Here is a 25,386-nt window from a genome sequence, read left to right as displayed (position 1 = left end):
GCTCAGTTAACAGTCATACGTCTCTATTATGAAAATGCTGACAATTTAATATGAAAACTGAAGGTACTGAAGCAATAAGTAGACATGCTTCTCAAGCCCACATGAGCGCAGAGAGCTAGCTATGCTTCTCTCAATTTCAGCAAAACACCCGATACGGTACTAACAAAAACAACTACAACATATGATTTTAAGATGTACAACTGTTTTGTTCGGTGAACAATCAACAAGTCATGAATGTGAATTTGGTAAAAGCAGCAGCTAGATGACGAGTTCTATATTCACAACTATGTTCATTTCTATTACAAACTCAAGGTCTCGTCCCCTGCTTTATTACCACTGGGAGCTAACACAGTTGGAAGCACTGAACCAGAAACCATAAATAACATTGATCACCTGCCTTCCTACAGTTACTCTTCCATCACCTACAAAGGGTCATTTCAAGCCATGAATCGAGGTTGGATGAATACAAGAATGGCAGTTCAGCAGCATGATGAACATACACAGCCAACATTCCCGGATCTCCTGGAGGAACAAGACGGCAGCTAGTTCACCTCCAATGCAGTCCAGCTCCAGTGGTGGCCGCCAGGGCAGGCAGTCCAGATCTAGGCCAGCAGCCTAGCCTAACGAGAGTCTGAAGCTGGGAGGACTGACTTAATTTTGCAAGGACCAGAATTTTTGGGGGTGCGAATTGGATATGAGCCAGAGGTGTTAGTGAGTCACCGAGCCAATTCTGTGACTTTCTGTCATTTTGTTCACATCTTATGATCCAGATAACATGGTAGTTTGGCAGTACCACAAGCCGTTGTGTAGTACTAGAAATCCTCTCATGTCTTCCAACCTAATAGAGCCGGACCCAATTTCCGACGCCAAAAAAAATACCCCAGAGTGCCCAAAGTTCCGCGCTAACGGTACATCGAACAAACCAAATAATGATGACAGTTGTTGCAATGGACCTCATGCCTAGCGACCTGAATACAGATCCCAACCCAAGTCTGGCTCTTTTCGCTTCCGTAGCACCCCGGAAGTACTGCCACCCTGCGGCATGTTTCTCATGCGTTCTTCCCACACATGCCAGTAGTTCCCTTCTTCCCTTCTTGCAACTTCAGGTGAGGGTCTATAATTGAAGCTAGGATGAAAATAGCTCAATTCAGTAGAAGAGGGTGGAATTGTTCTGCCACTGAAAGATGGATGAGAAATGCCAATGCCTAAGCCTGGCAGTGGTGGCATAACCGGAGCACCCCTTGCATCGACCATGGAAGGAACACCATCTGGTGCATAGAAAGGTGGCGGAAAAGAGAGAGCACATTGAGAAGGATAGCTGGCAACACTATGATCAGGGAGTGCATGTGCATAAGACTGCATAGACCTTGCAGGAACTGTAGATTCCACACTTGGCCCCAGAAAGTTATGCTGGATTTGGTGGCGGTGTTCTTGCTGTCCAAGAACTATTCTCTTGCCCATAATTGTAACTGCAGAAGGGTCTGATGTATTATCCATTCCAGGAACCTTGACAGAAGATTCACCTACACTTCGTGCGGAGCCATACAAGAGGGACATGTTGTCATTCAAATCAAAGTTCTTGACTGCAGGCTGCCTTGAAGAGGAAGATGAAGAAGGCTGACTCCAATTGCCAGTGAATTGTTCCCGATTCCAGAACGACGGCACATTAGTTGTAGTGATTGCAGCTTCCTCCTCACCGCATGGGAAGTTAAGGTCAAGTTTGACCCCTCCACTCACATCAACAGCTGACAAGCCAGAAGTTGGCAGGATGGTTGTTGAAACTGGCTCACCGGCAACTGCAATGCCACTATCAGCTAAATTTAAGTCAAACATGTTGCTTGATTTCCGTGAAGAAGCTGACGTTGACTTCTCTCCTTCAGGAGTTCGCCGAGGAGAGGCGGGACGGAAAGCACTGGTGGCAGCAGAACCTTTCCACCCATGTTCACCTTCAAAATGGAGTCGTGCCGGAAACACAGATGATGCTCTTGAAGCAGCCACAGCAATAGGTGTTGATAAATTAATAGAATTACCGAGAGTGGACTTTGTATGCCAATCAGTTTCCTCAGTGCACTGATTTTCATTAAGATCAAAGTCTCCCAGTTCTGTGTTCCGTGTGCGTTTTCTACTGAAAAGGCCACTGTCATCCGTGATACCAGAGCCATCCTCCTTAAGAGACGAGGAACTTCCTGAATCGTCCCCTGTAGTGGAGGATTTGTTATCATTTGATCCATCAATAGGTGGTTCAGGCTGCTGGCTTGCTCCCAAGTCAGGACTATCAGAACGTCTGGAATTAATATCAGGAGAACCACAAAATGGCCCTCTGTAGTCAATGACTTCCCGCTCTACCTCAATAGCAACCAGACGAGCTACTTCCAGTGCATCAGTATCGTCATAGTCTGTTAATGATGTTGATTTATCTCCCTTCAGTGCAGTCAACTTCGTCTCTGGTGCCTTTGAGGAATCTCCAAAGCTGCTCATGCACCTCTTCAACCTCAATTCATTGACAGTGTCCTCTTCATTCGTATCAGATGATGATGTTGGTACCTCTTTGCCCATACTTTCTTCCTCTGCTGAATCTTGCATACCAAGGCTTACGTTTGTAAGATCATTCAAATCTTCCATTGTGTTCTTCTCGGACTGTGACATATCTGCTGAAAAGCAGTCAACTTTCTTGATATCCAAGTTAGCTGGAACAGTTTGGTCCTCCACATCCATTTTTCTACTACCAAATGAACGTTCTGACTTGTTAGGCTCTGGAGACTTGGCCTCTGCAGTCACATCTGGTGGTGCAACTTGCCCAACACCACTCTTTGCACTGAGAGAGTCTGATCGGAGCAAGCCATTAGTGGCGAGGCCTATATCATTTGCAGCGGAAGTCTCCTCAGTGACTGGTAACTTTTCTGAACCGCCATTAGATATGACAGATGATACCAAGGGGTTCATATCCCCTAAAATGGCATTTCCATTTGTGGAATTTTGGAAGGTTAGGGCACTTGGTTGCTTCATCAGCTCTCTATTATCATTCGTGATAGATGGATTAGTCAAAGGAACACCTGGGCATGTCACCACCTCAGGTCTTGATTCATTTTCTGCAATCACAGCTTCATTTGCTCCATCATGTTTATCATCTTGTGTCTTCTGGCTGGCTTCTGAGAGTTTAAGTTGATCTGTCTGTCTTGCCACTTCTGTACCCAATTCCTGGCTATCCGTACAACATTTTTGTGTGCTGCTCCATTTCTGACAGACAACTCTTGCCTTCTGGTTGATCTTGCTGTTTGCATGAGCAAGCAGAAGCTGAACAGTAGGCAGAACTTCACCGTAAGTAGACTGCAAACTGTCTGGAAGAGACTCCAGTGCAGTTAATACTGCAAGTATTAGATCTTCTGCTGAACTACTGACATCCTTGCTGCAATTTTGAGCATCCTGGAGCCATTGGTTGAGAAAACCAACACCATTTAGCTGAACGAAGTGCTGCAGACACTCTTCGTTTTTGGTGGACGCTAGTGTGTTTGCAGCTGCTGAACATTGCCTAACCAAGTCAGCTTTGTTAAGTGCAACAGCATTTTTCAGCTTCTGGATTTCAGAGATGAGCTCTCCGATTCTTGCAACGGTTGAAATGCCATCCTTCATCTCAGTAAGAGTAAAGAAATCCTCGAGCGCCATGACTCTTGCACTCACACGACTGCCACCACTAATTCATTCAGATTGTATAATTTCCTGAAATATGCAAGCAGCTTGGTCACTAAGATGCATAGTCGATTTTCCTCAAAAATATATATATGGATAACAGCAAAATTATAGCCTCCAGTATTAGTTACACGTGCATAACGGAAAGCATCAGGTTTCATATTAACGATGAAAAGATGCAGCTAGACTCAGTACTTGGTTCATAAAAATTGCAGTTTTGCAAAAAGAAAAAAGTTGGCATTAAGTTGTCTTCAAAGTTACTTATGGTAGCGAGTGAATAATTTTACCACTTCAATTATTCCATGCTACACAAAAGATATACTTTTTGATTAAGTATTCTTGCGGGTTTCTTTTTCATAACTTGCCTAGATCGCTACAAGCTTTATTTACCCGTAAGTGACACTCTGTCAGGCAGGCTCATATCAATTATCATCCAAATCACAGCAGAGTGTCAATCCCGCATGACTCGTCACGCTTTCCAACTAACAGATCAGGATGAGTCCCATCCAACTGAAAGCATAACTAACTGAACAATGATGTCTCTGTCTTTCGTAACGGCATCATGGCGCAATATAAAACAACAAAGGCTAATTCATTACAAAAAAAGGACAATTTGTCAGCTAGCCATCACAAATTGAGCTGAGCAGTTAGCTATCAAACCCCCATTTCATGTTGACAAAACCAGAAAATCATACCGATTTACCGGATCGACATGGAAAAAACGAAATGGGGGCCTGGAGAAACCTCTGGGATCCTAGAGGAACTGTTGATGAGCAGCAATTCAGTTCCGTGGAACCCAGTGAACGGTGGGAAACAACCGGCACGCACACAAATTAACCTCGTTGCTAACAACAAGAAGGGAGAAGAAAAAAAAACCTAAGCGCTGGACGAATCTGACGACAAGGTGGGGAACTGGAGCAAGGTAACTACGTCCTGACGCCCAAATCCGGCGGCCACCGGTCGGGGTCCGAATTTTGGGTTTGGTACTGGATGGACGAAGAAGACCCTGAACCAAACTAGGCGGCCCGGGGCCACAACAAGGGGCGGATTCCTTCTACCGTTCGATCTCTTGTCTCGCGTATGAGAAGGAGGAGCGTGGGAAGGAGAGAGGGAAAAGGGTACTAACTTCCTCGGACGGAATTCCCCGGCCGGATCCAGAGTATAGGGGGAAGAGGAAGAAAGCGCGTGCACAAGGAAGGGAAGGAAGGTTGCACGGGAGCTCACCTCGGGGCGCGGCGCGGCAGGGGTGGGGGGAAGCTCGACGGAACCCTAGAAATCGCTTCTTGGCTTTCGCTTGGGACGGAGTCGTTGTCGGGGGAGGAGGAGAAAGCGGGCGGGGTGGGGAGGAGTGAAAAGAAAAGAGAACAAAAAAGGCCACGTCTTTGCTTTGCTTCTGCTCTGGTCTCTAGAAGAGCAAAAATAAATAAATAAAAAAGAGAAGCCCACCAACCTGACATGACCAGGACGACCTGTCAGTCAGTGAGCGTGAGTCTCTGACTCCCTCGCTTTCCGTGCCCCACATGTCAGTGAGTGACTGACTGACGGCCGCTGTCCGACCTGCTGTCCAAGCAGCAGCAGCTCACATGATAAAGACCAACTGACAACAACTGTAGCCTAGTGTCGGGCTTTGCGCATCGGAACCAGGAAATTGCACATTGCGAAACATCACTTCTGCCAAATTTTTTTCAGATTTCACCGTCCATTTAGTTACAGATAGGTCATAATAGCGTGTTAGATGAGTTAATCACATTTTTGACCTGTGAACCCCGCATGTCAGTACCAACATGTATCAGGTCGGGTTTGGAGCCAACTGGTTAAAAGGAAATCACGTCTACTTAGGTTTCAAAATCTAATAAATCGGGTCGGGTCAAGTCTGACTCCACCGAATCGGGCATGATTTCATTTTAATCGGTTGGCTCAAACCCTATCCAGCCCACCGTGGTAAGGGGCTCAGTCCACGTTGGCATTGGTACTGACATGCAGGACCCACAAGTCAAAACATGGTTAGCTCGCCTAACACGCTATTAAGACCTATCTGCAACTCATTGGACCAATATGTGGTGAAATTTAAAAAAAAACGTAGAAGTGATGTTTTGCACAACAACGTCCCCAGTAGGTGAATGTGCAATTTCCTCCATCAGAACAAATCAAATCCTGTCCGTGAATTTGGAACGGGTCTCCTTGTTCCGCTCCATTCCAACGGTGGATTGTCTGTCGGCAGCGCCTATGACAGCCCAGGCCAGACCAGGGGCAACAGAGTAGACGGCAAGAATTTGACATTGCAAAATGAAAGTGGACTCTTCTCATCTCATCTCGTGTCACACATGGATGGATGGATGGATGGAGACACCCCAACAAGAAGAACAACACAAGGTTTGTGGACTTTGGACACCTTGTAGATCTTAGTTTATGCACAACACAAAAGCAACTAGTGCCAGGGAGCAGAATTCACTGGATCTCTCACAGTTGCTACAAAACTCAATTCTTACAGTTGCTACAATCCACTGGATCTCTCACAGCTGAATTCAGAGACCAACATTCGCAACAACACACACACAAAAAAAAGAGACCAAAATGGCCTTCCCTATCATAATATATTCTTTTCTTCTTTTGGGGCAATCGAAATCGAATCAAATTCAGTCGAGTTCGACCGGCAATGAGCCTATGCAAATCACAATGAAGAGGCCTCGAGACCAGGAGTCATGCCCAGCGCCTTGAGGATGAAGGCGTAGGTGAACGCGTCTTCTCTCAGTTTCTCAAACCTGCAACAAGCCCCCAAAACCAAAATAGAAACACCATGTTGTTACGCCGCGGTAAAGAGGAGAGTAGGCATCCGAAACCAAACTCAGGACAACAAAAGTGTTTGCTAAAATTTACCTCCCTGACTTGGAGAAGTGGCCAGCACCCAGCTCGCACTTGAACAGCAGGAGGTTCTCGTCCGTCTTCAGTTCCCTCAGCCTCGCCACGAATTTGGCGGGTTCCGAGTACATCACGCGGGGATCTGGGTTGGCACGGTGCAAACACGAGTGTGAACTGTCATGCGGCAACTAAACCTTGGTCAAGAGAAAATTCAGAATCAAAAGGACCAGCCTACCGTTTAAACCTGCAGTAACCAGGATGTGGGGATACTGTTGTGCTTTTACCTGCAGCAGTGGCAATACCTCATCAGGTCAACACGTTTTTGTAGTCAATTTGGACATCATCATGCCAGAAAAATAAAGCGAATAAATGACAATAATACAGGAAAGTCACACAATTCACGGCTACACATTCAGAGTCTAGTGACCGATTCAGTAGTAAGAATCACAGCTCCTATTCATTTATATATACATCGATGGAGCCAAAGCAAATAAAGGGAGTGGTGGGCAGTGTCACTGACATACCTAAGCTCTAATGTATCAACCAGAAATAAACACTGCGAGACTATTCCCGGCTTAGTAAATCTGTGTACAAAGACATAAAGCTCAGCACTTACATTATCAACTGGAGAATATGATTTCATATAATAGTAGTATTCTTCTTTTCTGGGATCACCCCACTCCTGAACCAAGGACAAAAAGATGAGTTGGTGAGAGCAGAAACAAAACTATAGGTGCATTGCAGTAACAGACAACTAGAATAAAACAGATAAGTGAAATAAAACAAACAAATCAAGCATCGTAACGGGCATAAAAAAAGATTAGGAATATCCATATGGGGCTGGGCAATTGTTCAGCCTCTATTTTCTGTCATAAGGACATAGATGATTTAAAAACTAAGGTCGTTCATTATATAAAGAGGAACACGATGGCAGGTATTACACCAAGACCGTCATATCTGGTCATAGACTTTCCCAAGGTAAAGCTATAACCTATACGGCCTAAGCCTAGTCCCAGTTGAAGCCAAGGTCACCTAAATCCATCTCAAGCTAGTATACAAAATGACGATACGGCACTGAAACATGGAGAAAAAAAGCATTAAATGCGACATATAGGAGATGAATACCTCCCATTCAGCTGTAGTTAATGGGATAGTTGGATCAAGCATAGTTGTGAGAACATCAACAAAAGGGACCCCAGCAACTGCCGCCTTGAATAGGTCTGGCCTCATATTTAGGACAGCACCCATCAATAGGCCACCTGCACTTCTCCCGTTGATGCAAAGCTTTTCCTTTGTACAATATTTGTTTTCTATCAAGTGCTCAGCACAAGAAATGAAATCAGTGAAAGTGTTTTTCTTCTTCAACAGCTTCCCGTCTTCATACCACTTCCTCCCCATTTCACCACCTCCGCGGATATGAGCTATCACATATATAAAACCCCTATCCACCAAAGAGAATCTTGATCCCCTGAAAGTCGGATCTATACATATCTGTTGGCATAAGGAAGGCAACCAATGAACCAGTTTAGCACGATATCCTTCTTGCTGAAACCTGGAATCTGTTGAAACTTTATGCTTGTAGAATATATTAATATACTACATAATACATACCTCATAAGAGCCATATCCATACAGCAGCATGGGATCTGAGCCATCAAGATTCACCATATCTTTTCTGTAAAGAATGGACATGGGGATCTGAGTTCCATCAGAAGCAGCAGCCCATTTTCTTTCTGTTACATAGTTTGAGGCATCAAATCCACCTAAAACCTAAGAACATTCAAAATCTCAAATACATTAACATATTTGTTAGAATGAAGCAGATACCTAAATGCAGGTAGAACTAGCGATTTAGTGCATAAGAAGATAATGCTAGCATCACATATTTAAAATGCAAATCACTGACTGGAGCCCCTTATGATTAATTCGTCTTCCTTTATAAATGCACGTCCTTGTTGTCTATGTACAGTGACTTTGGCAATTTTACCTAGCAACTGATTCTAGTAAGATTTATGAAAGGGTTAGCTTATATGGTCAATGAGTCAATATTGCATCTTGGACACCATGAAAAGTAAAAACAACTTATAAGTAGACACAGGTGGAAATTAGGTTTGTACAACAAAACCAAGCATCAAACAAAAACTACTCAAACGGTTTCTTATTGTTGAAATTTTGATATTCATTGTGCTACAGTTCATGGCTAGGTACAAAGGGTATCCTAAAGCAGACGCACAGTTTGTTCTTATCTCACTAGTACTGATAAAAACAGGGTGCATAAAACTAAATGGTGCAGGTGATAACTTACAGTGTTAATTTTCTTCAAAATCGACACCCCAGTGTCCATGTCATAGTCAAAAACAGAGGGTGGCGTCCTCATTGAGCTATAATAATAACGAACAACATTTGAATTGAACTGTGATGGCTCAGGTTCCACTGCATATGCTGGATCAACAAAATCAATCGCACGCCCTCCATGAAGTTGCCCAACTGACTCTCCAGTGGCTGGTAAGCGATATACAGTTACTTTTGGTAGACCATTCTCACGCTCATATACAGCAATATGATTCTCAAAGAGCTGGACGTCCTGAATTTTCACACTGAAAGGGGTTTCAAGTTTGTTAAGCAGTCATGCTACTTTATTATGTTATTATCAATGAGCAATGCGGCCTTTCTGAACTTCCAAACAATAAATAATGCAATGAAGTTGATTACCTTTCTCTATGTGGTAGCAAGACTGTGGTCTCAGATACATTATCTAAAGGGCAAGCAACCAATTCCGAGTTGTAGAATTCTTCACTTCGCCTAGTAATATAGAAATGGTTTCCACGATGACTAGCTGTTGTATCGATGCCATACACACGAGGAGTCAAAACTACAAGCTCCTTGCCCTGACTGGATATGTCTAGGTAGAATATAAAGCTTGTATTTTTGCTTCCAGATTCAACAAATAAATACTTCTTGCTTTCAGAAGCATGAAGACCAAGTGAAAATGTGTCATCTTTTTCATGATACAGACAAATATCATCCGACTGATCAGATCCTAACTTGTGAATCCATACCTGCAAAAGCCCATATAAGAAAGGTAACAAGTCAATAAAACTATCACAAACACTGCAAAACACACATGCACTGCTGATGGTAGTATAATACCAAAACTGGGTACTGTGGTATCCAATCAGAGAACATCTACGGACTCAAGATAACTGAATGACGATGACATCAGCATTTCTTAGCTAAGTCAAGTATCCTTTTTTTTTCCGTTTCGAAGAAAAGAACGTTATAAAAGGACAATTTTGTCTAGGACGGACCAGGACTATTTTGTCTAGGATTAAAAGGAGGAGTCCACATACTTTATCTGGTCGAAGAATGTTGTCCATTGTTATGTAAACAAGGTTGTCATCACCAGCCCACTCAATGTCACAAGTAATTCCTTTAAGTGGCCGCCCAACATATTCTCCACTCTCCGCGTCAATGACAAAAACAGTGTAGATTTCATCACCTTTAGTATCTTCTGCGTAGGCAACCAGCTTGCCGCTGGGACTGACCTGAAAGGAATATTTCATTAAACTAAATATAAGAAACATTGAAGAGGAAAATGCATCGGAAACAGACATACAGACATGGAGCAGGGGGGAGGGGGTAGAAAATTATACCTTGAAAGTCGCAATGCTGTAGTAGTCATGGCCCTCAGCCTTTACATTCTCGTCCAAAATGATATGCTCAGCAGGTGCATCCGGCCCTGTGGGCATCACATCATGGACCGTAACAGGACCATCAGTTGGCACAAGACGCCTACAGTGCTGCGCATACTCCTTGCCGGTTAATGTCCTCTCATAGTAGTAATACTGCCCTTTGCGAAGAGGTGCGTCTATGTCGTCTTCCTTGATTCTTCCTCGAATTTCAGCGAATATTTCATCCTCGAGTTGCTTGGTATCTAGAAGCAAGTAAATAATGGAGATGAACCAAAACTTATAGTGACACTAAGACAAAAAAATAATACTGAAGCAGCTAGCTTAAGCAGTCTGATCTGAAATACAGTTCTCATCCTTTACGTGCATTCATTCGATCGCATCTCCAATACCAAGCAAGCACAGGTGCACAGTGTAGCTCTATAACATTACAGACCAGAGTAATGGCAGAAGCGGACGATTTCCACTAGCAGCAATCGAGCTGGACAGACTGATAATCCAGTAATTAAATTCCACCGATACAACCCAAAAAACTCAGCTTGATCTAGCAATAAAGAACCGGTAAGCGCTACAATTCTAGTATCATGAGTCGTGAAAAAATCAAAAGGAAATCTTGGTGAAGGCAGGGACGCTAACTAAGTGAGGCACCGAAGCGATCGATCTGCTCCACTCAGATCAGATCCCCTAGCAGCACGAGGCAACGTGCCATCGCAGACGATAAGGCATATAGCAGTAGTAAAAAGCAGGGCTCACGGGTCACAGGCGGGCAACCCCATGGAGTTGAAATTGAGAGACCAAGCATGGCATGGGCGAGGAGGAGGAAGAGATTGAGGGGAGTTGGTTGGTTACCGGCCATGAGGGCGGCGGTGTAGTCGTTCTCGGCGCGGAGGTGGGCGAGGACGGCGGGGTCGGAGCGGGAGTCGTCGCGGAGCCAGTAGTAGTCGTCGACGCGCGCGTCCCCGTGCTCCACGAGCTCCCGCGGGTTCTTCCTGGCCACCGGCGGCGCCGGCGGCGGTTGTGCGGACATCGTCGCGGCGGAGGAGGAGGAGAGGGGGAGGGAGAGTGGGAGGAGGAGGGCGCGGCGGCGCGAGAGGCAGGACCGGGTTCGTTGGAGCAGTGGGATCGGAGCCGGATGAACGCGGGGCAGCGAGGTCGGGACGACGGCGAGGCCGAGGCGGAGGAGCATTATTTATCTTGTCGTGTCGATGGCTGCCGCAAGATTTTTGGAAGCTGGGGTTTTTCAAAACGTTTAGTTCAAAAATCAAATTTGAACATAACTTTTTGATTTGGATGCCACCGTCTTTCATATTTTTGCGTCTTGTCACGGAGGCATTCTGGTTTGGGGTATCCAGCCGTGCTCTTTGTCTTGTGGTTTGGCGGCGACTACTAGAGGAAAACGACGTCGCCGTCCCTCTCCGGCCTCACTTGGTCTATCGTTCTCTCGATCTGTCCTTTAGCTTCTTGTCCGATGCCAAGGGGTTGCCGGTTTGGAGCTCACACGTGTCGAGGTCTCCTTTGATCCCATGGGGATGTGTTCATGCTCGTCTAATTTGGCTCTAACGAGTCGGATCCATGCTCGGCGAGACCCAATCCGTGAGGTTAGAGTGTCTTTATTTGTTGATGAGGAAGCATTACTCAATTTTGGGATTTTTGATGCAGCGAAGGTTGATTCGATGTATTGCTACGTATACACAAGCAAGGTGCTACAATAATTTCGTGAGTCCATGACACATGATGCAACCGTGTTGTATTTCAGTTGTTCCATACGCATGTTTTCCATGTTCATATCAGCAGCAGTAGTTCATAAGTTGGGACGGCAGTTACCCAGGAATTTCGAATTCGTAGCAACAGTTCTAGTTTTAAACTAATTCAAACTCCATTCATCTTTTTTTCCTGGAAGAGAAATTCAAATCTGTTTCCAGCTCGGACAGAAGAGAGAGCCCAGCAAGGCCCGGCCCATATTTGAGGCAGAAAGGAAGCCTAACCCAAACACATCCTCCTCCTCGTCTTCCCGATCGAAGCGAACCTCTCGGCGAAGAAGAAGAGAGAGATCGCTGAAACCCTAGGAGCCGGAGCAAGCTCAGGACGACGACGAGGGGATGGAGGACGCCACCGCCCGCCGCGAACGCCTCCGCGCCCTCCGCGCAGCCAAGGAGCTCCTCTCCACCCCCGACTCCGCCACCGCCTCCGCGACAGCTCCCTCCGCCGAGCAGCAGTACGGTCTCCTCCCTCCCTTCGTTACCTAACCCAACCCATGTCTCTCCACAGTGCAGCAGTATAGAGGCTGCTCTATCCCTCGACTAGTTGAGACTACTCTGCCTTTTTGTCTTCGTATATGTTGGTATACGCCGAGTAGAAAGTTGCAGATGCATAGTATCAGCACTCGCATTGGTAAATTTGGCAGGATTGGATGCTGCGTACGTTGTTCTAGACTTGTTTGCTGGCTGGCTACTTGAATTTTTCTTCGCAGCGCAGATTAATTTAGTGCGTCAGCCACGGGCTATGATCCTCTAGGTCGTGATACATTCATCCTATCTGCCAGCGCTCAAGATCTTTTTTCTGTGAGATTATTACTCGTTAGCAGGGAAGAAAAAGGTTGAGAATTTGTGTGGATTGAGTTTCTGTCCATACATGCACAAAGGGGAGCCTCCTCTCTCATAAGCTTTAAGGAGAACAACCTGTCTGATTTAACATTATATCCTTCTGAAGATTTAGGTTGTGTTATTTTGATTCTTCAGTCAATCTTTGCCTTCTAATCGAGTCAATTGTTATCTTCGCAGTATGTTATAGGCCTAATACTTCATACTGAAACAAAGTTTGTATCAACTTGCATTTGAGGGTTTTGTTTTGGGGTGCAATTTGTGTCCATATTAGGTGTAGATTGACAAGGATATGCTTGAACCTTTCTTTTCATATAATTGAAGTTATCCAAATTCTAAATGTACTATTCAGGCATCACCTTTATGTGCCAAAGTGCCAGAATAATGTACTTCATACCGAAACAAAGTTTCTATCAATTTGCATTTGATGGTTTTATTTCTGGGTACAATTTATCCCACGTTAGGATTTAACATTTCTCCTCATATAATTGAAGTTATCCAAACTATAAGTGTACTGTTCAGGCATCAGCTCTATGTGCCAAAATAAGGTTTTGGTCATTAAATAGATGTTTCTATGTAAGATATCAAATATATGAGAATGAGTGGCAAACTAGTGACCTGATATTTATATTAATCTCATTGTGGATTCTTGCGACCCTGTCTGGTATGGTTTCCTAATAGCAGCAGGGCTTGAATTAGACTAGGATGTTGCTGTGCTGTTGTTTAGGCCATTCTAAATAGTGGGCTAATTTATGGAAATAAAGTGTGAACTTAAAAGGTTAACGTTTGTATTGCCTGCGTCAATTCATATATCTGATATTCTTTTTTGTTTACTGCATTAGGAATGGTAAACATGCGACCACAGAAGAACAGGTAAACCAACCAGCATTACCAGATCCTGTGGACGCACCTGAGGATGCTTCAAAGGAGAATGTGAGCCCAACTAAGGAATCTGATGAGCTTGAAGATAATGGGTAAGTAATTCAACAGACAAGATTTACTTATTAGCATGCTTGAGCTTGAAGATTCCAGATGTTAAATGCCAGAAAGCTATACGATGGATAATCTCATGAGATTGATCGGTTATTTCAATTTACATGTTAGTAGAGAGAGCAGCTCATGTTAAGCATTCCTTGGATCGTCAATTATAAAATCACATCTTGTTACTGCTTTATCTCTTGATTGTTCACAAGCATATCTCTTCGACGCTGCATGGCAATTTGTTGAAAAATCAGACAGTTACATGAAATGCTTGCTGGATTAATGGTTGACTTGTAGCATAACTGATTCATATCCTATGCTGGGTATTTCATCATCGTTGACAAGTATGCAATCTTTCTGTTGCAGCGAGATACCACTGAAGTTCAGAAACTATCTTCCTCATGATGAACGACTTCGAGGTGGTAAGGTGGCACCGTTGTCTCTTCCCAAGTTTGAAGATCCAATTGCAGCTGATGCTGCTGAGCCAAAGCAACTTGAGGTAACATTTCCAGATTTCCAAAATCATGATATCCCACTGTAATGTGTTATCCTTTTACTGTCACGAGGAAAACTCAACATATTTATCTGCAGAACCCTTTTGGGAACATCGCTCCAAAGAACCCAAACTGGGACCTGAAACGGGATGTGCAGAAGAGGGTGGACAAGCTGGAGAAGCGCATGCAGAAAGCTCTGGCAGAGATTGCATGTGAGTTACTGGTAGATGATGGTTGGTGCAGTTTGTTTAATTTGACCTCAGTTATCTGTTTTGCATTTATTTACTCATGTTCAACCACCCCCTTGAGCAGTGGAGCAGCAAAAGGAGAAAGAGGCCCTGGAGGAGGGAAGCGACGCAGCTTAAGCGATACTGGTTGTGGTCCAAACATTTTTGTAGCACAGCTGAAGTCAAACCTTGATATGTGTGTAATGCATGGTGTGGCCGAGGACTGAACGTGGGATATTGTAGGAAAAGTGTGGAAGCTTTTCATTTAGTATCCAGAATTTTGAGTTCTATTGATGGTTAGTGATCGAATTAACCATGTCTCATGAATTTGAGAAGCTAGCTCGCCATGGACTTGCCATGCTTACTTTGCCATTGCCATTGGACAGATGATGAATTTTGCTGGGTCTCAATCAATCCTAACACACATAAAATCCAAAGTTCTGGCTTCGACTGGACATGTTGAGGTTCTCGAACACGCCGAGCGCGTGTCATTTTCATTAAGAAGGAAGTGCAAGAAGCGCGAGTACAAACAAAGGCAACAAAAGGTGAGACTCAACGGGCTCAAAACAAGAAAAAGAGATAACGGAAAAAAAGCAAAGCCACTATACAGGGAGGGGATCAAGCATGCATCAACTTACATCTTAGTAGTAGAGCAACTCATGTTAAGCAGTCACCGGATCATCGATTATAAAATCTCATCTTGTTATTACTGGATCTCCTGATGAGGACCTTTCTTCTATGCTACATGGTTATTTGTTGAAAAAGTAGGCTCTACATGTGAAATGCTTGCTGGGTTAATGGTTGACTTGTAGCATAACTGATTCCTTCTCAATGCTGGGTGCATCATCATTGTTAACAAGTATGCAATATTTCTGATGCAACAGAATACCATTGAAGTATTTTTTTTTACGAAAGCGGCAGCGCCGATTCATTAATTAAGAGTTGGAATATACAAGCGCAAAGCAAAAGGGAAGAGACAGAGCTACAGAGCAGGGAAAAGCAAGGAATAGTAAACCCTAGCGGCTACTCGGGGGGGTCTCACAGTCTCGAACCAGGTCTTCTCATCCACTAGAGTTTCGCGACAACGTGAAGGCCTGCCGCCTGCCACAGGCGGACTCTTCAACAACATCGGCAGCCACAGCGGAGGGTGGGCGACCTGAGGATCTGAAAACACGCTGGTTCCTTTCAAGCCAAACGAACCACCAGGACGCCATGATGAGGCCGCTGAAGCTCTCCCTGTCGGCGGCACATGTGAGGTGGGAGGCGGCCTTGTCCTACCAGGAGATAAGATCGCAGGCCGGAGCGGCAGCGCAGAGGAGCGACGCAAGCCGAAGTCGGGGTAGGAGGGAGTTCCACTCCTGGACCGTGAAGGAGCAGGCCGAGAAAAGGTGGAGGGCGGTCTCAGGCTGCGTGAAACAGAGCTGGCAGGTGGTAACATGAGCAATGTTGCGCTTTGCCAGCTGATCCGCCGTCAGACATTTGCCAAGGCACGCGAGCCAGGCGTGGAACTGCACCTTCGGCGGGATCTTGGTTTGCCAGACGAGAGCATGTAGAGGAGAACGGGTCCTGCCCAAGAACTGAGCCCAATATGCACCCGCCGCAGAGTAAGAATCGCCCAACTTCCATACGAGCTTGTCATCCTGATCAGAAAGCTGAACAGTTTGTAAGAGCGCCCAGAGCTTGACGAACTGGTTCAAGAAGGCGGCACGGGGGGGGGGGGGGGATCCTTTTTGTTTGCTTGGATCCAACCCCCCTGGTGCAGCGCCACGGCAACAGAGGTCTTCTTCTTGAGCGAATGAGCAAATAGCAGTGGGGCGCGAGAGTGAAGGGGGGAGCCATTGAGCCAAGTGTTGAACCAAAAGGATGCCTTCAAACCATTACCGATGACAACCATGGAGCAAGCTTCGAACAGCGCCCTAGCCAGCCGGTCTTGACCAAAGGGTTCGACCTGGGCGGGGGAGCACCAGCCTTTCCATAGCCACCGCACCCAAAGGGCCGTGGAGTGGCATTGCAGACAAGGAATACCAAGGCCTCCGAGAAGCTTAGGCACACAGACGCGATTCCAGGCCACTAGACATTTAGCGCCAGGAGTATGATCGGTACCGGACCAAAGGAAAGCGCGACGGAGCCTGTCAATTTGCTTGATCACCCACACGGGGTTCTTAATGACCATCTGATAAATTAGAGAGACCTTGCTTTGATACCAATTGTGAGATCAAGATAGGCAATCAGAGGGGGGGTGAATGATTGCACGGAAGCAAATTAAAACTTTTCCCGAAAGTTCAAACCCTAAATCACCTTTCTGTCCGTGATAGTAAAACAGCCGTAACTTTTGATTGGATGAACCAAAAAATACATATGAGTATGCAAAAGAAGGGTATTGAAATTATCTAACCAACGCAAGAAGAATCAGCTCAATTGGACTTAGCAATCAAAAGATATGATCAGTAACAGCTGACAGAAAGTTACGAGAATTAATCCATAATCGATTTCGAGGAATAACAAGAAAGATGAAGTAATCGCGATCTTTCTTGATCTTGTGGTAAACCTGCAGAAAAGTATTATGAACTCGTGATAAACCTGCAGCAAAGTGTTAGAAAGATCTAGCACGAAGAATCCATGAAGATCCAAGAATAACAGAGATGACACCGCCAACGAATCTCTTTATTGCAACGATGTCGATCGATTACAAAAGATGCAACCATGCATCCAAGAATTCTCCAAGAATTGATCTAGATCCAAAGTTCTGAGTTCCCTCACGTCTTTGCTAAAACCCTAGCTAGGATGCCCTCTATTTATAAGGAAAAATTCGCGACCCTAAACCGAGTCCGAATCCAACACGAACTCCTCTGTCTCGGTCGGTATTTTGCCCATGGGCCCCGCATACTACCTCGGATTGAGATGACTCCAAAAGCAAAGTTGTTCGTCTCGACGACGCGCACAACTTTCATGTGGACTATTTTTCCATCGGACGCCAACTTCAGGACGCTACTGTTTAATTTTTAAACAACTCTCATCCAGCCGTGGCTGGACCTACATGTCGTCACGTTGATGCCACTCCATGCCATCCACTCTTCTTGTGATGTCTTCAAAACTCGACCATCACGTGTAGAATATCTCCAATACCGTACATCTTCGGTATAAACAACGTACGACAAACCGGTGCCCTCCCGGATCATCGTAACCTTCACTTGCATTGTTCCTTTGCACGAACGTCCCGCATAATCTTAATCCCTTGACCTCAGCTTCTCCCAAGTTTCGTCCCTCGATCCCGTCATCGACCACGTTCCTCTAGCTCCGGCCACACCTGAAAGCGAACACACAAATAACCAGTACGAGCACAAGTCCACGACTTGACTCAAGGTAAGTTTCACACAACTCACGCCATGTTTTCACATAAGAAACTAATGTATCAGCACACCACTAGCAAAACACTAAGTCCAAACAAGATACATGTCATCACATAAATATTCATATTATCCAAAGTATCCACATCAATGTTTCATCTAAAACACTTGCCAATGTTACACATCACCTATGATTCACGACAGGTTTGTTTGGATGGTTGAGAAGCTTTTGCTCGAGGTCTGTCTTGAGTGCTTCTTCGTTGGTGCCCTTCAGCAAGACTTCCTTGAGCTCAGACAGATAATTCAGGCCAGTCAGGTCATATGACGACAACCCGCTGGAGTAGTCAAGCTTGAGCAGCTCAAGATTTTTCATTGTTTCTGATCCGAAGGTCACATGTAATGAGCTGCTGGAGCTGCAAGAAATCTCGAGGATCTTCACCTTTTCGTATGTGGGTACCTCTTCTCCATACATCTTCGCAGAAAAACTAATCTTATTATCCTGAAGCTGCTCGACACAAAGGCGCAGAATGCATAGTTCTGGTAGCTTGGCAAGGAACTCAGTGTTGTCATTTTGTTTTAAAGTGGCCATCTCCAGGTCCAACTTCCTGAGCTTGCTAAGTTGGTCCTTCCATTGTGGCAACTTATCTTGAAGCCCATACAGTTTAAGGCTCTGCAGGTTCACCCAAGCCCTAGGCATGGAGATACCATCCAAGCAGCCTTGATTGTCCTTGTCGAGCTGCAGGGACAAGGATTCCAAATGGGCACCATGAATTGATTCTACAAACTTCTTGATGTTCTTCCTGTTGATGCCAGAGACTCCAAGCTTGCGCAACTGGGTGAGCTCCTTGAGCTCTTTCATCATGGTCTTTGTGCCTGAAGCACCGATGTCGACAACACCAAGCATGTGCAGCGCCGTGAGTTTCCCAATCCCTCTAGGCACCTCAACACCAAACAGCTGGCGATGATGTTGTCGTCTACCGGCACGTATGTACTGCAAGTTGCATAACTTGGTGATGGTCTCAGGCAGGGTGACTATGGAGGTCTCCCTGATATCCAGTGTCTGGAGCTGTCCCATACGATGCAATGAACTTGGTAGATATTTGATCTCATCGTGTCCTCGTAGAGAGAGGAACTTGAGGCGACGCAGCCATTTCACTACTTTATCTAGATCTTCATGCTTGACACCACGGGATGCATCTTCTAGATCAAGCACCCGAAGAAGCTTCATACTTTCTGAGATTAAGAATCCTCTCCATTCCCCAAACACTGTCAGCGACCGTAGCCGTGAGAAGTCCATCCTCTCAAACACAATTTTGTCTCGGTACCATTCCTTCAATATGACAAGGTGACGTCCTGTGCGCTGGGTGGTTAGGGCACATTTGTCACCCAGTTCGAAGACAAGGTTCTCTTCCCTTCGCTGTGATACAATGTACTCTCGAATGAAAGTATTCACCTGGCAAAAGACCATCCGAACATCTGTGTCAACATTTAGTGACGTCGATGATGACTGTGATGCTAGCTGTTGGATTATGCTCAGCTCAAGCAGCTCAGAGAAGTGATTTTCCCCATTCTCCTCCGCAGATTCATTATGGCTGTCCCTGGAGTAGCCTTCCGCAATCCACCGCCTTACCAGTCGCCTCCGACGAATGATGTTGCCTTGAGGAAATATTGACAGGTAGAAGATACATGGCTTGAGGTAGTCTGGACAATCGCGGAAGTAAACACGGATCCAGTCAAATAGATCTTGTAGCATATCATACTCCGGGTTGGTCTCCAGGTGATGCATAAATTTCTGTTCCAAAGAAATTAGAACGTGCATTTTACCCATCATCTCGATGCTGGAGGCTATGGCAGCTATTACTTTGGGTATACCTCCACACTTCGAAATAAGTTCTTGTACCTCCTGCTCCACACCATCTTGAAACGTCTTATGAACCTACAGATATTCATCGTGTTGGCTTTTAATTAACCCAAGTATCAATCAAATAAAAATAAAAATCGAACAGTATTAATTAATTAGTTCTCAACGTGCCTTGTTTTTTCTTCCAAATCTGATCTATGGCATACCTCTAGTCGAACATGATCAACTCACATGGGATTGCTAGAGAGTGTGTCCTAAGCTAGCATACATAACACGTAACACACGTACATGTGCACCATGGAGATAGGAAAAGGATAATTTGTTTAGGGATAGACCACAACATTACATTTCCAACTCTCTAGGTTTCTTGACGGCATGTCTTGTACAATTAATTATATTGTAACTATTTTACTATCTCAATTCCAAAATGTAGATAGGGCGCGCGCATAACTTCTTTTGACCGTCAAACCCTTTTACTTTAAAGTATGATCATTCTTTTACAATATTTGTCAAACAAGATACGATGAAAATATATTCCATCTTTTTCACAAAGGTTGGCGTATTTGGTTTCGTTAAGACAACGGTTTGACCAAAGATTATTCTATTAATATGTAATTTATATCGTCATAGAAAACCACAATTCTCAGGAAGAACTTTTGAAGAAAAATCTAATGATATAAATTTCATATCTTAAAAACCACATATTAATAAAGTAATTATTGGTCAAAAGTTTGTCTTAACAAAACCAAATAAGACAACCTTTGTGAAAATTGGGGAGTATTTCAGAACGGATCTAATGATCTTCATTTGACACCGTAGATGTTGATGTTTTTTGGTTATATAAACAAAAGTTATGCACCCTACATTTTGAAATGGAGAGAGTATATACTACTAACCCGGCCTCTGGAGGCTCAATGTAACATTGCATAGAGGCACTCAGCCAAAAATTGAGACCTAATTAATCCTTTCACATTGTGAAATAAGCGTGTTAATTCCAGTGAGTTGAGGATTAGGATGTGGTTAAGGCGGCATATTGTACGTAGCTCTAGGTGGATGGACTGGTCTGTTTGTTGCGGTGTGTAGCTAAAGAGATCGATCGGTTGTGAATTCTTGCTCGCTTTCTGTTGTTTTGAGGTGAATTTAAGAATCAAATAAAGCTTCCATATATAATTGGAAAAATGAAACTTAGTTAAAACAGAATTGAAGAAGAGGACCGTACCTCCATTTGGAAGAGATCAAAGGCTGCAGCAGCTTCTAGAGCCTTGACATTAAACAGGAGCTTTTCATTATTATTTGTGCAATATGTGGCGATGCTTTTGTCAGTTGTAATGACAATGATAACGCTCTTAGCTTTCTTGGGCTTCAAGGCAGCTTGCATCAAGTCCCATTCTTTTGTGGACCGGAGCTCGTCTATAACAACGAAGCACCGATGCTTCGTCAGAAGACTGTGACACTCTTCAATGGGGTCTTTCTCCGGATGAATACCTTGAAGTAAGCTCAGATACAAGTCCCTTAAATTGAACGGACGTGATACATCCACCCAAAAATACTTGTCATAGTTATTGCTGTGAAGCTTTCTTTCATCATATAATTTTCTGACAAGAGCTGATTTCCCAACTCCAGGTATTCCCCACACGGACATCACCGGGGGAGAGTTGACACGTGTTTCTGATACATATTCACCGAGTTCCTTTATTTGTGGGTCGCGTCCAAAAAGTGTACGAATATGGTTCTTGTTTTTGTCTCCATCGCCTTCAGAACCCTGTATATATGCGTGTGGACAACGATGGAGATTCATTAAATTATTAGTATCCGCTAAAAAAAGATTAAATTTTTAGTATAGTAAAAACTACAACGCAATTTGCAATTTTTTTCACCTAGTTCTTTTTCAAATATCTTAGAAATAGCATACAAATATATTAAAAATGATAAAATAGAATACATACTATCATATGATAGTATACTAAACGTCGGAGTAACAACACCCAGTAACATGGTGTGTTGTTTCCTACTCCCTCCGTTTCATAATTCTTGTCGAAATATTACATATATCTATCTAGACGCTTTTTAGGAATAGATACATCCAATTTTAGGCAAATTTGAGACAAGAATTATGAAACGGAAGGAGTACAATATATATGTATGTAGAGTAGTTATATTAATTCTAAAACCGGTTGCCAAATAATCATCGCTCCCTTAGGCCCTGTTCGTTTCGAGCTATCCCTGCCAGTATTGAGAGGGATTCTGGAAAAGCTGAACTAAATTTCCTGCACGTTTCCCTGCCAATCCCCACCGGGAAGGGTGAAACCGAACTGGCCCTTATGGGGCACGTGCCAGTAGAAGGCCACGGGGTTAGACCGAGGCTGTCACACACCGGCGACTACGCCGGCAGCGGTGCATGCCTCGCAAGTGTACTGATTGGCTAAGCTAGCGGCGCGACAGCTGCTGGTGATGGAGCAGCGACGACCAACTCAATGTTGCCGATAATTATGAGCCATGCTGTCTGGGTGGAGCACCGGGTGCGTCTAATTCTTTGAGTAGAGAAAAAAATTTATAAAGAAAGAAAGGGGGCGACGGGGATTGCTTTTGAGGGACGAGTTTGGGGTTCCGGGGTTGGTATAAGAATTAGGAAGGCCGAAGCAGGTTCAGGGGTCCAGGTTGCCCCTGAATCCTTGATGAGCAAAACAGGAACCGAATCCCGAATCGACCATTCGGTCTATTCGGGAAGGTTTTCCGAATAGACTTAAATATATATAGAGCTCTTCTACGGTATATCAGAATTAATTTGAACCCTTTATTTTTTAGATCTAAGGGTTTAGATTTGTTGATATTGCCTAATACTCCAATTGAGGTGTATGAAGTAATAGGATGGAGTATTCAGAAGTAAGGGCAAAACATAATCTCATGGCTGTTAAAAAAAATCCTGAAAACATATTGCGACCAAAACGCTGGAGGACGGTGAGGGCGGAACGTGCGGCGCGCGGGCTGGGTGAAGGGCGGCGGCAGCGCACAGTGGGACGAGGGCGGCGGCGGCCCGCTGGAGGAGCGCGAGGCGGCCCCGACGCGGAGAGAGTGGGCGGCGCGCGCGGCGAGGACGGCGACGGGCACGGGTAGGAAAGGCGGCGGCACGCGCGGCGAGGACCGCGACGGGCACAGGCAGGGAAGGCGGCGGCTCGCAGGGAGGACGGCAACGGCCGCGGGCAGGGAAGGCGGGCGCTCGCGGCTTTCTGAGTATGACTTACTTCCTTGATGCACAAGTTGTATCTTTCTTTATCTTCAACGAGATACCGTCTCCATGCTTGTGGTTAGCCTATCTCGCCAAAAAAACCTATACGGCCTCCATCCAAGCGACCTGGCCCTGGACCCAGCCCAAGCCGTTCGATCAGTGGGAGTTTGAATTTTTCTTTGCGATTGAATGGAAGATCAAGCGACCGAGAGGTGGGTCCAAGACCTGGTCGTAGGTATGGGGGTCGTCGTATAGGATTTTCTTCCACCCATCTATCGGAATCCTTAAGAAGGACTGGGTGTCTAGGGAGGGAGCGAAAATGTAAGTCCACCACCAGTAGCGCGTCCCCCCATCACCCCATGGTGTATGCCGTCAGATTGATCATCAAGATTGGTGAAAGTCAACTAGAGTCGCGGACCGATGGAATCACACGAATCAGGGAGAGAGTACTACTGTAGCACTAGCCATATCGTTACCTTATTGCAATATAATTCTCTACTCTCTCCGATCCATGTTAATTGTCTCAAATTTGTCCAAATATGATGTATCTATATCTAAAAAGAGTTTAGATATACGTAATATTTTGACAACTAATATGGATCGGAGGTAGTAGTTGGCAAGTTCATTTAGCTAGGCATTGCCTTAAGGAAATAAACTACCCAGGAACTCCACGATCATCAGACTTTTGCCAGACGTGACACCATATTTATTGAAAGCGTGCAAAGTAGCAGACGGAACTCAGTTTTGCACACCATATTTTTTTGACGAAACAACGCGCCGTTTTGCACACCATATTACTAGTAGTGATTAAAAGGTGTGCACGAGGGAGCATGTTAATGTCCAAACGTACATGCGAAAAAACGAAATCTAAAGTAAAAGTAAAACCATCCTAAGAAGTAATTAATGTAATGCGTGTTTAATTACCTTGAAAAGGGCGCAGACAGAATGGCGACGCGAGAATTGCTGGAGTTCCAGTATCTGGTAAAATTGTCCGGCGCACAAGGTTGCTATTTCACATTGCCGAGTGGACACGACGATGCAGCTGCCATTCTTCATGTCAGGAAAGAAGGCCCTGATAGCATCCCAATCTGACATGTTTGAGAGGCCTTCCAAGACGACGATGTACCTCTCCCGTGTGACCAGCCGCTCGAACTCCTGGAAGAGATCATCTGGCTGGGTGGCCTTCATGGCCTTCATCTTGGCAAGGACACGCCTACATGTGTTGTCAGCTTTGTCTTGTTTGTCGCAAGGCGCGTTTGCGTAGAAGTGAAGCATCAAGGTCCTGACGAAGTCGTGGGGACTGAAGGGATGAATGAGCTTCGCCCAGGAGCGGTAAGTGAAGTTTCTGCAGACTTGAGGGTCATCATAGGTCTTCATGATGATGGATGTGGTTCCATGATCTCCATCTGCACCCCACACAGAGATCACCTCAAGGGCGCTATTCTTCCTGCTGGCCATGGTGATCAATCTTGTGAGATCACCAAAGCCTTTCTTACTCTTGGTGGCGCCCCTTGCCTGGACGAGCATACTGGTTGACGACCCTCCGGCGCCTGCAGCAGCAGAGTCGTCGCCGCCGCCGATGAGATTGTAGCTCGTGTAACAGCTGTTGACGAACTCCACCCTACTCTGGAGCGCCTGTGTCTCCTCAACCGCCTCGTCCAGCGGCAGCGGCGGTGCCATGCAGGACGGGAGCAACCGACGCCAAAAGATTGGCTTGTCGTCCAGATGAGAAGCACATTCAATCCAGTCTTCTAGTTCGTAGATCAGGTTTTTAATATACTTTACCAGAATGTTCTCCATCAGTTGGCTGGCGTCGTCCATCAAGCCTTTCATCAAGTCCAGCTGCAAAGTGAAGGCCATAAGATCAGCCTCCAACTTTTGCCGGAGCCTGGCGTCTTCGTCGATCGCAGACTGCACCGTAGTCACCAACGATTTGGACAAACCCACCGCAAATTCCGCCAGCTCTGCCATTGCCGGTTCTCTCTAGATCTCTCTCTGCTGGGTTGGCTTGGTGTCAACTAGCTTACTTCTTTCTTGTATGGATGCTCGGCCGCGGCCGGCCGGTACGCGTATATAGGAACCAAAACATGACCTACTATCTTGTGTAGTTACAAAATGTATATAAGTCGTCGGTGGCCAGATCCGACATTGAAGTTCGTATACAAGATTGGTTTTCTTAATTTACGTGTGACTCCATCCAACTTGATCGTCTCTCAGATCTAGATCTGGCCCCAGTTCGTATAGCATCTCGCGTTTTCCAATTTTATTACTCTATGCACCTTAGATATGTAGAAAAATATAAATTCATCAGAGTTGGAGCCGGGGAGCCTGATCCGTCTTTTGTCAAGCTAGTCAATGCATGCATGTGCCTCTGCTAACGAGCATGTGATCGATGCTGCGCTGGACATGGAATCT

The 25,386-nt window shown here is 45.1% G+C and overlaps 4 protein-coding genes across 5 annotated transcripts; 1 reads left to right on the top strand and 3 right to left on the bottom strand.

Annotated features, from left to right (window-relative positions):
* Nucleotides 1-155: 155 nt before the first annotated feature.
* LOC100830597 lies at nucleotides 156-5,067 on the bottom strand. Its single transcript, XM_003563168.4, has 2 exons — nucleotides 4,912-5,067; nucleotides 156-3,717 (listed from the first exon to the last, which is right to left on the bottom strand). The coding sequence occupies exon 2, from the start codon at nucleotides 3,661-3,663 to the stop codon at nucleotides 961-963; it is 2,703 nt and encodes a 900-aa protein (XP_003563216.1). The 5' UTR covers nucleotides 3,664-3,717; nucleotides 4,912-5,067; the 3' UTR covers nucleotides 156-960.
* Nucleotides 5,068-6,046: 979 nt separating this feature from the next.
* On the bottom strand, nucleotides 6,047-11,454 carry LOC100840983 (protease 2). Its single transcript, XM_003560244.4, has 11 exons — nucleotides 11,085-11,454; nucleotides 10,200-10,480; nucleotides 9,897-10,091; nucleotides 9,259-9,605; nucleotides 8,852-9,143; nucleotides 8,158-8,316; nucleotides 7,672-8,037; nucleotides 7,163-7,228; nucleotides 6,782-6,830; nucleotides 6,565-6,688; nucleotides 6,047-6,449 (listed from the first exon to the last, which is right to left on the bottom strand). Exons 1-11 carry the CDS (start codon nucleotides 11,419-11,421, stop codon nucleotides 6,359-6,361), a joined length of 2,307 nt encoding a protein of 768 aa, XP_003560292.2. The 5' UTR covers nucleotides 11,422-11,454; the 3' UTR covers nucleotides 6,047-6,358.
* Nucleotides 11,455-12,218: 764 nt separating this feature from the next.
* LOC100830291 (coiled-coil domain-containing protein 12) lies at nucleotides 12,219-14,901 on the top strand. Of its 2 annotated transcripts, none has more exons than XM_010240984.3 (5): nucleotides 12,219-12,450; nucleotides 13,678-13,809; nucleotides 14,183-14,315; nucleotides 14,408-14,543; nucleotides 14,623-14,901. In XM_010240984.3, the coding sequence occupies exons 1-5, from the start codon at nucleotides 12,335-12,337 to the stop codon at nucleotides 14,673-14,675; spliced, it is 570 nt and encodes a 189-aa protein (XP_010239286.1). In that variant the 5' UTR covers nucleotides 12,219-12,334; the 3' UTR covers nucleotides 14,676-14,901. The 2 variants fall into 2 exon arrangements, with proteins under 2 accessions (XP_010239286.1, XP_003563215.1); XM_003563167.4 differs by having other exon boundaries at nucleotides 12,220-12,450; nucleotides 14,408-14,522.
* Nucleotides 14,902-17,982: 3,081 nt separating this feature from the next.
* On the bottom strand, nucleotides 17,983-25,070 carry LOC100840682 (probable disease resistance protein RXW24L). The gene is made up of 3 exons (XM_010231392.2): nucleotides 23,896-25,070; nucleotides 20,965-21,507; nucleotides 17,983-19,820 (listed from the first exon to the last, which is right to left on the bottom strand). Exons 1-3 carry the CDS (start codon nucleotides 24,940-24,942, stop codon nucleotides 18,069-18,071), a joined length of 3,342 nt encoding a protein of 1,113 aa, XP_010229694.1. The 5' UTR covers nucleotides 24,943-25,070; the 3' UTR covers nucleotides 17,983-18,068.
* Between the last annotated feature and the right edge of the window lie 316 nt (nucleotides 25,071-25,386).

This window comes from Brachypodium distachyon, chromosome 1 (genome assembly GCF_000005505.3).
Source record: "Brachypodium distachyon strain Bd21 chromosome 1, Brachypodium_distachyon_v3.0, whole genome shotgun sequence".
Taxonomy (NCBI): domain Eukaryota; kingdom Viridiplantae; phylum Streptophyta; class Magnoliopsida; order Poales; family Poaceae; genus Brachypodium; species Brachypodium distachyon.
The sequence above is the reverse complement of the archived record's forward strand: the minus strand, read 5'-3'. Positions and strand labels throughout refer to the sequence as shown.